This window comes from Schistocerca americana, chromosome 3 (assembly GCF_021461395.2).
Source record: "Schistocerca americana isolate TAMUIC-IGC-003095 chromosome 3, iqSchAmer2.1, whole genome shotgun sequence".
Classification (NCBI taxonomy): domain Eukaryota; kingdom Metazoa; phylum Arthropoda; class Insecta; order Orthoptera; family Acrididae; genus Schistocerca; species Schistocerca americana.
The window spans coordinates 292,349,949-292,361,288 of record NC_060121.1 but is presented as its reverse complement, the minus strand read 5'-3'; the positions used below and the strand labels follow the sequence as shown (position 1 = coordinate 292,361,288).

General features: G+C 37.0%; 1 protein-coding gene across 1 annotated transcript in view; it reads right to left on the bottom strand.

Moving 5' to 3' along the window:
- Positions 1-3,872: 3,872 nt before the first annotated feature.
- LOC124606657 (protein FAM166B-like) overlaps positions 3,873-11,340 on the bottom strand; it is a 323,554-nt gene continuing 316,086 nt past the window's right edge. Inside the window, exon 5 of the mRNA XM_047138662.1 lies at positions 3,873-6,050. Within this exon, the coding sequence (XP_046994618.1) occupies positions 5,860-6,050 (191 nt within the window). The 3' untranslated portion in view covers positions 3,873-5,859. The remainder of the gene's footprint in view (positions 6,051-11,340) is intronic.

The following is an 11,340-nucleotide window of genomic DNA, read 5'->3' as shown; positions in this document are numbered from 1 at the left end:
CAGAGAGACAGAGAGAGAGAGAGAGAGATGTTTTCCCAGTTTGCCTCTTAAATATTCCGACTGCAGGAATATTTAGAAACGTACTAGGTGTTACTTTTGCAGTACATAGATAACAATTTCCCCCATCAAAGAATTCCAGGTGATTAGCTTTTGTGGCCAAGAATACTGTCATTAAGATCTCTTATAATATTTCATGTCACAATAGTACTTAAAATTAAACTTACCCCAAGAGATTATGAACTTCTGAGCTAGATAACTGAAATATCTGTACAGCTCAGTATAAATTGTAAGGTAGTCTTACACTGTCTTTTCAGATGAATATAAAACTACAAATGTTTCTAAAGTGAGATGAAACCAATTTATATCACAGTTTAACTGCAAAAGTTGTGTAGTTTTTGGGCAATGTACATCCTTTAGCAGCAATTCCGTAGTTTTATATCAGTTGAGAGTTTTTAAATATATTTTGTTGTTATATTTTTGAACATACGAGACTGGAACTCACTGACATACCTACTCATTTATTTGCTTGCTATTCTAACTGCAGTTTACTTATCCATAAGTGAGTTCATTCTTCCATCTCAAGTTGTATTGTGTTCATTCCAATTTTTACATGCAGTATGCGTATCCTATTATAGTAAAGTACTGCACTCCCAAAACCACAACTGTTGCACTCAAGTGTATGAAATAAAGCTCTGCAGTGCTGTGATACTAAAGTATGTTATTTTAAAAGGTTTCGGATTCTTGTGACTAGAGAATCTGATGGCATTTGCCATAAGTGGGGGCTTAAACAGTGCATAACAATAATCTGCAGTGCCTAACAACCCTGAAGTTTCTGCTAAATATTCAGAGAATGACAAATATAATGTACTTAAATAGCACAGTAAAAACACAGAACAGTTTGAATAGCATCTTCCCACCTGCCTGTAGGAACAAACTTAAATGAAGTAGGCTTTTAGCTTTAAAAGTGCTCGCATGTAAATGGAGTAGAGTGTTCGGTGTTTTACTTAACATGTTCATATTGTGTACTTCTCCATTGCTTTCATATAATTGATTAAGATCATTTAATAAGCAGCATACTGGACTGTTAATATCTGAATTTTTTTGTTACTGTTGCTGTTTCAACTCAGTACCAATAGAACGAAAAACCAGTCCAAGATGCAAATTTTTACTTTTTATTCATTCAATGACTAGTTTTGATCCGAAATGCATTTTCAAATCATCATAACAAAGCCAAAAAAAGCATTTCCAAAGATGTAAAATAAGTTCATTCCACATTTTTGACATCTTTGGAGCTACCACTTTTGACTTTGTTATGATGATTTGTAAATGGGTCTCTACCTGAAACTAGTCATCAAATGAATAAAAAGTAAAAACTTGCATTCTTGGACTGGTTTTTCATTCTACTGATTATCAGGATTTGCTGACCCAAGCTACTCCACCATGCTGGAAGTTCAACTGAATATCGTTGAAAAGATGGTTATTTGATTGTCATAAAACTGATAATCACTGTTTATTTTAATGACAGTTTATATCATCCCTTTGGTTGGATTATGAGCAGATATTTTGATCATTTGCTAATGTTGGGATAGCATCTCCCATTGAGATGAAGTGATACTGTCTTCAGTCCAACTTAAAGGAAAGGAATGATGATGCTCATTCCAAATTTGATTCTTGGGCACCAATGATTTGTTAATAACCTTTGACATTTCTATATTTTTTTATATGAAGTAGTACTTTTCTTACCTGCAATAATTATTGTACTCAAAGAGGAAACAATGTACTGCAGAAATGTGTTCATTGGGAATTATACACAGTGTCTTCATGTCAGGATTTTACATTAAGTATAAAATCTTGACAAGACAAAATTAATAAAAATGCAGATTTAAGTATGTCAGATGGAATGTAAACTGTTGAAAATGATTTCCATCTATAATATGATGTGTATCCTATTACGATTAAGTAAGCGACTGATGCCTATCCTGCATCTATATGTTAATCACGGTTGCAGTAAAGATTTTGTTATTCATCTGGTACTGAATGGATAAGAACATATACAATGAGTGACCCATGTCACTCTCCCAAAAATTTTAGTACAAAAAGTACTTACTTTTTATATTATGTCCACTGAAATCCTCTGCTAATTAATTAAATAAATGTAATGTAGAAAAAGCAGTTCTACAGATGATATGTTATACAGGGTGTTTACAAATGAATATCAGGATTTTAAAGCTTTATAATATTTATTGCATTGAACTTACAGTTATAAATTATATGTCAAATGAAAGAGCAACTCAAACAGTTGTGTTTGGCACCTGTGCGCATGCACAGCATGCAATGTTTCTGCTGCAATCCACTAGACAGCGGTAGTAGCGAAGATGGCGACTAGTGAACAGAAAGCATTTTGCGTTTTATAGTTTGCAAAGACTGAATCTGTAGTTACTGTGCAACGTTCATTTCAGCTGAAATTCAGTTGTGATCCTCCAAGTGATAACATTCGTAGATGGTATCATCAATTTGAAGATACCGGCTGCCTTTGTAAAGGCGTAAGCACAGGATGACCAAGAGTTAGTGAAGAGACTGAGCAAGAGAGAGTCATTCACTCTTAGACCAAAGAAATCAGTCTGGAAGGTTAGTTGTGAATTATAAGTTCCCATGTCGACTGTTTGCAAAGTTTTAAGAAAATGCATACAACTACATCTTTACCATTTACAGTTATTACAGGCTCTAAAGCCAGCAGACCATGGATTACGTGCCAACTTCACAAACGAAATGTTGTTTGATGACGACTTAGATTTTCTGGATCACGTTGTCTTCAGTGATGAATTGACCTTTCACCTTAGTGGACATGTTAACACTCACAATGTGCACACCTGGGGCTCTGAAAATCTTCACGAGGTGGTACAAATGCAACACGATTCCTCTAAAGTGACTGTTTTCTGTGCCGTATCCCGTAGGAAAGTTTATGGGCCTTTTTTTTTTTTTGGGCGAACCACTAACTGGCACTTCTCACCTTTATACACTAGAGCAATGGCTCTTCCCTCATTTGGAAGAAGATGAGCCAGAGAACTTAATTTTCCAGCAAGATGGTGCACCGCCTCTCTGGCATAGCGAAGTACGCAATTGGTTGAACTTCACTGTACCCAAGTGCTGGATTGGCCGCAAGGAGCCCAATGACAGGGTTTGCTTTGTGTGGCCTCCATGTTCACCCGACCTAATGCCATGTGATTTTTACCTTTGGGGCTTCATCAAGGATCGTGTGTACGTGCCTCTGCTACCAGCAGACCTCCCTGAATTAAGAAACCGGATTGAAGCAGCTGTTGCTACAATCACTGAAGACACACTTATCAACATTTGGGAAGAGTGTAATTATAGACTTGATGTGTGCCGTGTGATAAATGGTGCTCACATTGAACATTTAGAAAGTTCTTGGTAAACCCGTGAGTTGCTCTTTCATTTTGCATATCATTTATAACTAAGTTTAATATAATAAATATTATAAAGCATTAAAACCCTGATATTCATTTATAAATACCCTGTACTATTCATTGAAAAACCACACAAGTTCCCATTTCCAAAATGAAATGGAGATTTCTATATAAAAGAACATTCTCATGAACTTTTGTATAGTTGAATTAACTGAACGAGCCTTCCTGCTTTTTCTGTACGAGTTAAATGTGGTAGTGATAAAACACTGTTACAGGAGTCAAAGTCAGGGTATATTGCTCTTTTCAACTTCCTTGTGATTTATGTGCACTATTATTGCATGAGACCAGTCACTGAAAATCTATAACTGCATGAAATGAATACAAGTAAACAGGAAATTTCTTCATTCAATGTTTTGCTTTAATAAACATAATAAAGAACAAAGCAAATAAATTGCCGATTATTTAATTATCTCCCTTATACAAATGTATTACATAAAAAAGTGGCACCATTCATTATATATTAAATATGTTTATGTGGCATTAAAATTTGGTGGAAGTCATTCCTTCATAATTCAAGTCTGACATGACAGAAAACAGCCTTGGTTTAATATAAAAAATATTATGACCATATTACTCTAAATTTTGTACTGACTTTTTTAAAAACCTTATTTACTTAACCTCAGTATTAGAGAGAATAACAATGAGTTCTAATTGCCATACACAAACCATCACACCTCATTAACCACAGTTATGTTTTGAACTATAGCCTCTGGGCAGTCATGGCCAGTTGCTAGCAGTATGTCTAATCCAACTTTACACAGTGTTTAAAAATGGTATTATTTTGCATATATACCTAGTGCTTGTCCTGAAGTGCTACACAAGTTATTCTTCATCCTCCAGTTGTGCTTTGTTATTTTGCTTTATTAATTTTAAAGCAGACAAAGCACATTTGTCACTGTGGATATCCTCCAATTCAACAACTAATTGTGTTCAACAGTTATGAGTTATTCTTGTGTTAGTGACAAGTGGACTACAAGATTCATGTTTAATTACTAAATGAAAACAGGCAAAAATGTGTAACTCATTCTTTCACAGATTAATATTTTTGTTGTTTATAATCTGTGTGAACAAATGTTAATATATTCCATATGATACAGCCATTTCAATGTCTTCACCAGAAATATAGATACTTAAATGTTAAAAGAAATACTGTTACTGTATAAACAAGCCTATAGAAATTCTCTTAATGGAAAATTATAGCCTCCATGTAAGGTTTTTAATGGATAACAGCGTGTTCATTGAATGGTAAATCAACATTACTAATGTGTGTGTATACAGTAATAAAGTAGTTAAAACCACAAACACATGGGGATGCACACACAGAGTGAGTGGTAGCAATACTGTTTGACACTGTTCCTCATTACAGTTTAGGCTGCTGAAGAATGTGCTAGATGGAAAGCATATGAAAGTTCTGTTGATTATGTTAGCTCAATAGCTCTCTTCAGGAGTTCAGCAGTAGGATTTAAGATGCCTTATTTTTGTTACTGCAGTCACAACAGACATAATATTCACAATATATTACACTGTTAATACTTAACCAGCAGTATTTAATAACGAATAGATTAATGAGATACATAATGATGAATGAAGAATGCATCACATTGTCAAATGGCTAATGATATGTATGAAGTTTTGTGCATCTGCTTTGAGAATTGGTTCTCGTCATTCTGAAGATAAAAAAATGGTATACAATGTTAATGAAACATGGTGTAGTGTGGCCATTAACATATATGAAGCCATTACTAGTACTGCTACTGCCTACCTGATTGTTGCTTCTGAGCATATTACGTCAAGAAACGAATGGCAATTTTTTAACACTTTGTATGAAAAACATTTTTTCTGCAGAAAATACAGTTGACAAGGAGTACAAGATCTGCATTTTAGTGCTTGCATAAGCCACTAAGCTCAAATTTCCTACATCTACATTTGATTGAGCTGATTGGGGCAAGCAAGTCTATACTAGTCTGTGGCAACTTCATAGAGTGTTCACAATTCATTTTGAAACAAATTTAAGCTGGTTTAAAAATTATGGATGTTAACATGGTTAGTAAAAGAATGCTAAACCAGTAGTTTTTAAATTTGTGATCAGCATCAATCTGATAGGCAGTCAGGTAGTAAATCATAAACTAACACGTGTTTAAAAATAAATATTATACTTTACGTTCATACCAAGAAAATAGTAAAACCAATTACTGTTAAAATACTTATTACTGATGTTTCTCTGATTAGCAAGAGATCTTGTGTCTCGACTAGCTGTATGGAAGGGGGGTGGGGCTTCCGCTTCAGAAGATCTCTGGGGAAACAGAAAAAAAGTAGATGATTGAAGTGTTGTGATTGCAGCAAGTGTCAGTTACTAGACACTAGCTTCAGCACATCACATTGCTGGTGTGGTGCACCGCTCTGCGGCTTCCTGGCGTGCTCTCTCGCGTTCCTGCTGCAGTAGTGCCAATCCTTGGCGTGCTGCCATTTCGTAGCGCAGACTCAGAGATGCGTCTGTGACACGTAGACGCGGTATGTGGCCAGTGTAACCAGCAATTGGCGGGAACTCTGGTGAGATGTGATGATCTGTGGACAAACCAGTGCTAGTGAGTAACCTGTACACTAGCTAATGTCGCAGTTCCAGTAAGTGAAATTGTATTGGATGTGGAATTATGCTGTAAAGTTAAATGTATATTAAAAAAAAAAAAAAAAAAAATCACAAAAGACTTGTTCTGGGATTCAAAAATGTCTACTGAACAATGCGAAAAACTAGTAAGGACACATTGTCCTCATGCTGACATTTCCACAACTACATAGTCAATAATAATCAACCAGCTACCAAAGAAATGCTTGCTTTGAAGATATTTTAATGCACACAAATGCTTGTGGGATGGGCAGTTAAATGACTTCTGCAGTAATGAACTAGCAGACACACTCGTTGAATCAGATCTAGCTTTACTAAATACTAAACAGCCACCCAGATGAGGTACACCACTGTTACACTCGTCCTCGCCAGATTTTGAACATTATCCTTAAAATATCAGTGGGAGGCGGTCACTGACACTCTAGGCAGTGACAACCATCCAGTTTGTATCCCTGTGGCAGCACGCACACCCAGCTGACAAGGATACACAAGGGATGATGGAGTCAACCACAAACTGGCAGGGATACCAAACAACATTATTTGACATTTTTAATACTTACAGACCGAATAATGACCTTCAAGGAACATAAACGAGCTTCAAGAATGCAGTTTTTACAGCTGCCCTTGAAAACTTGTCCCTGAACAAGTCAGCTAACAACATATACCACAACTGCAGAATGTTCTCAAGCACTCTCCAAAAGATGGCTTGCAATCAAGATATTAAAAAAAATAATCCAAAATATAATAATTTTATAGATATGAGGAGGAAAGTGGCTCTGGAGAAAAAGGTAACATACATCGCAAAAATGGAGGCCGGTTTAAATTTTGTTTTGAACTTGGACTGAATATCTCAGCACAAAAACAGTGGCAAAACGTAATTTTTTTAAAAAAGCATTCAACTCTCGAGATTGACATCATCCAGGGAAGTAAGGATTAGGCTGAGTCATTCATGGACCTGTTAGCACCCATGTATGTGCCGTGCATCCGTGATCTATCGATCTTCTGGCAAGGGTATGCATCTGACTACACATCACATCACAACTGGGTACACTTTCTAGTATAAATAAGTTGCAGCACTATCTGGAGAAGAAAAGGCTCAGACAAAATTTTGTATTCTATGAAGCTAGAGATGAGTGATATTTGTTTCATGGGGGAAGATTAAAAATCTCTAAACACCTACGTTCCTGAGCAATATAGTGTAATCAAAATGTTACCAGTTCCTAAACTGGGAAGAGATCCAGTGTCTATTAGCTCTTTTGGCCCAATATCTTTAATCATATCCATCTGTAATATTTTGATCACTATTGTCAAGAAGAGAGAGGGTAAGTTTGTAGAGCATGACAAAGTGCTTCACAATAGGATATCCGTTTCTGGAAAAATATCAGCACGCTAGATTCACTAAGTACCTTTGTTACAGATGTGCACTTCAACTACTCTGACAATCTATGAACATTTGTGGCCTTTTTAAGTATAGAGGCAAATGGCATTGGACAATTGACATTTCTATATTACGACAAACCCTGCGTGATCCAGGTACACCACCAAACATAGTCAAGTGGTGCTTGCATTAACTACACTACAGGATCTTACAATTAAGCTCAACAGTCGGACAACTGATGTCCACAACTGCCTGTGGAGGCTTACCACAAGGTCCCTTGAGCGTGTTACTTTTTAACATACATACCAGGGTGATTGGTAAACCATTACATTATCCTGTCACCTTTTTACAGCATGTGAATCATTTTGTGATGTATGCCAAGCTGAAGGATCAGAACCGAGCTGTGCTTTGGACTGCCTGTAACGAGTTGTCAGTGAGCCGTGTCGCGGCTCGCGTTGGTGCTGCCGGTAGGTTGGGATCGTGTAATAGGGATAGTGGCATCTCATTTTCTTCTTGTGTTTACTGTTAACCACGTTGTGCTAACAGAATGATTAATACAAAAAGTTTTTGTCCCTACATATGCCAAGTAAATAAAATTAAATTTAGACTTTGAAAACCACTTAGATCCCAAAACATATCTAGGATGTTAGTTCGAAAATAAGATTAATGAATTTTGAAAATCTTAAATTACACCTAGAGCAAGAACATGTCCTACATCTGAGATGCATCCAGTTTATGTACCAATTAATAATTCTATTGTTGCAACGACTTCCAGACAATGAAATTTTGAGAGGAGACTTTCACTTATTTCAGTGTCCTAAGCGTGTCATTAAAGAATCATTGATTCCTCTCCTTGAATCGTGTAATATTGATCCTGGCACAATAACAAAAATTGATTTTCAGTGACAAAATTCAGCCCTTGTGAAATTGTCCGAAACAGACGCTGTTAATTTCTGGTGTGAAGTACTTCAACACAGAGATGCACATGACGTCAACCCATTTCACGAATTGACAACTTTTGCGCTGTCACGATTAATGTTACCATGGTCGAATGCGGAAGAGGAAATACTTTTTAGCCAGATGAACATTACGAAAACTAAAGCGAGAAGTAAAATGAAATCCGAAATGATTAATTCGCATTAGTCGATTCGAGCAGGAATCTAAAGAAAGGAACAATGTTGCCACAATAATTAACTGCCAACAGAAGTGCTGATGCAGGTAGGAACTTACAACTTTATAACATGGGCAGCCACAGCCGTTGAAATTCATGGCGACATGAAACCGAATGAAACTGCAGACAGTTGTTAACTGGTGGTTTATTGGTCCGTCCGATTTCGCTGCGTTAAAGCAGCGTGTTCGGGTGTAAGTGGTTTCACATAAATTAGCAACTGGAGACGGTACCAAAGTTCGTAGTCTGAGAATCCACTAGTGCTTTACCCTTACGACTGCCTACTACAGTTTCCCCATCCCCTGTACTATTCGCCCCCCACTGTTTCGCCGATTTTTATTCGTTGAACATTTCCCCTCTTCGTGGGTTTGGATTCTCTGACTACGAACTTTGGGGTGTCTCCATGTGGTAATTTATGTGGCACCACTAATACCTGAAGATGTTGCTCTAACGCAGCGAAACCGATCGTGTTAATAGACTACGGTTTCATTCAGTTTCACGTGATGTGATAGGAACTTTTGACATGCAAAGCATCTGAACATACTTCATCCGCTACTACCTCTGCCTCTTGTGTTGAACCTTCATTCGAGGAAGACGTTGATAACCCAGAGCTCTTCATTTTCTCTTAGGCGAGTTCGCTGTGCCACATTTCAAAATATCGTTCTAGCTATAACAAAGGAGTAAACTGAATTGTCTCATACTTTTGGTTACTCAACACACTCAGTGCTTAAAAAATAATCTAATGGTTTTGTTAAAGGCACGATTAAAAATGTAGTCGTTTATTGTGGTTTTGAATAACTTCTTTTAGCGGGAAATCTCATGTCACTGCTGGCAACAGAAATGTTCTGGGCACTATCCTCTGCCTGCCCTACAACGGACAGCGTGAAGTAATGTTTAGTGTAAATGATGTAATATCAATCATCGGGTTTGTTCGGTTTTGAATTCTTTTTAAACCAGCTTTCTTCGCGCACATGCCGGTACGGAGATGAATTTCACAGTTTTATACCGAGTTATTTACCTAAAATCGGTAAATAATCTTTTAATGAGTTACAGTACTCGTCAATAAGAACAACTTTAACTGTGGGACTAACTTCAAAATCGCGAAAAATCAGCTGTTTCATTCATTTTGGTCGAGTAGGTTAGTTTGTATGTAACTTTTACAGGGACTAGCTGATTTCAAGTTTGTCCCATAATCAAAGAAAAGCTTCATATTGATGAGTTTTATTTTAAACCCTTAAATGATTACTGAACTTTTTTAAATAACCCTGTAATATAGTTCCGAAGAGCTATTTTAGTTGTTGGTAAGTTGTTGATTTGCTTATGTATGATTCTCTGATTCGCGTACAAGTTGTAGTTTTTTTTGCCGGCCGAAGTGGCCGTGCGTTAAAGGCGCTGCAGTCTGGAACCGCAAGACCGCTACGGTCGCAGGTTCGAATCCTGCCTCGGGCATGGATGTGTGTGATGTCCTTAGGTTAGTTAGGTTTAAGTAGTTCTAAGTTCTAGGGGACTGATGACCACAGCAGTTAAGTCCTATAGTGCTAAGAGCCATTTGAACCATAAACATCTGATGGAGTCTTCAGGACAACCTCGTATTTATGAATATCTGGAGCAGACAGAGGGTAGACAGAAAAGAAAGATCCCTTCTGATTGGCTAAAGGAATACTCTTGGTTAGTCTATATCCAACAACAGAACGGTGCATATTGTTTGTCTTGCGTACTATTTTCTAGTCCAGATAGTGGGGGGCAAGCATTCTGTGGCTCTAAGATCTTTAGTCACTCTTCCACTTTTCACATACAAAAAGCACTATAAATCTTCAGAAACCATTCTGCTACAGATTATCACAAAATGGCAGTTTTAAAAAGCAAACATTTCGAAAGTTCATATGTTGTTGTTGTTGTTGTCTTCAGTCCAGAGACTGGTTTGATGCAGCTCCCCATGCAACTCTATCCTGTGCAAGCTTAATCATCTCCCAGTACCTACTGCAACCTACATCCTTCTGAATCTCTTTAGTGTATTCATCTCTTGGTCTCCCTCTGCGATTTTTACCCTCCACGCTGCCTTACAATACTAAATTTGTGATTCCTTGATGCCTCAGAATATGCCCTACCAACCGATCCCTTCTTCTAGTGAAGTTGTGCAACAAATTTCTCTTCTCTCCAATTCTATTCAATACCACCTCATTAGTTATGTGATCTACCCATCTAATCTTCAGCATTCTTCTGTAGCACCACATTTCGAAAGCTTCTACTGTCTTCTTGTCTAAACTATTTATCGTCCATGTTTCACTTTCATACATGGCTACGCTCCATACAAATACTTTCAGAAACGACTTCCTGACAAATCTATACTCGATGTTAACAAATTTCTCTTCTTCAGAAATGCTTTCCTCGCCATTGCAAGTCTACATTTTGTATCCTTTCTACTTCGACGATCATCAGTTCTTTTGCTCCCCAAATAGCAAAACTCCTTTACTACTTTAAGTGTCTCATTTCCTAATCTAATTCCTGCAACATCACCCGATTTAATTCGACTACATTCCACGAAAACACTGAGAAAGGTGTAAATAATTTAATCGGAATTGAAAAACTAAAAATGATTAAATCAAATTGATTGTAAAGACAATCGTATTATGTGGTCGGGAAAACATACCGTTAAGAGGCCACTCAGATGATAGTACACTGAGTG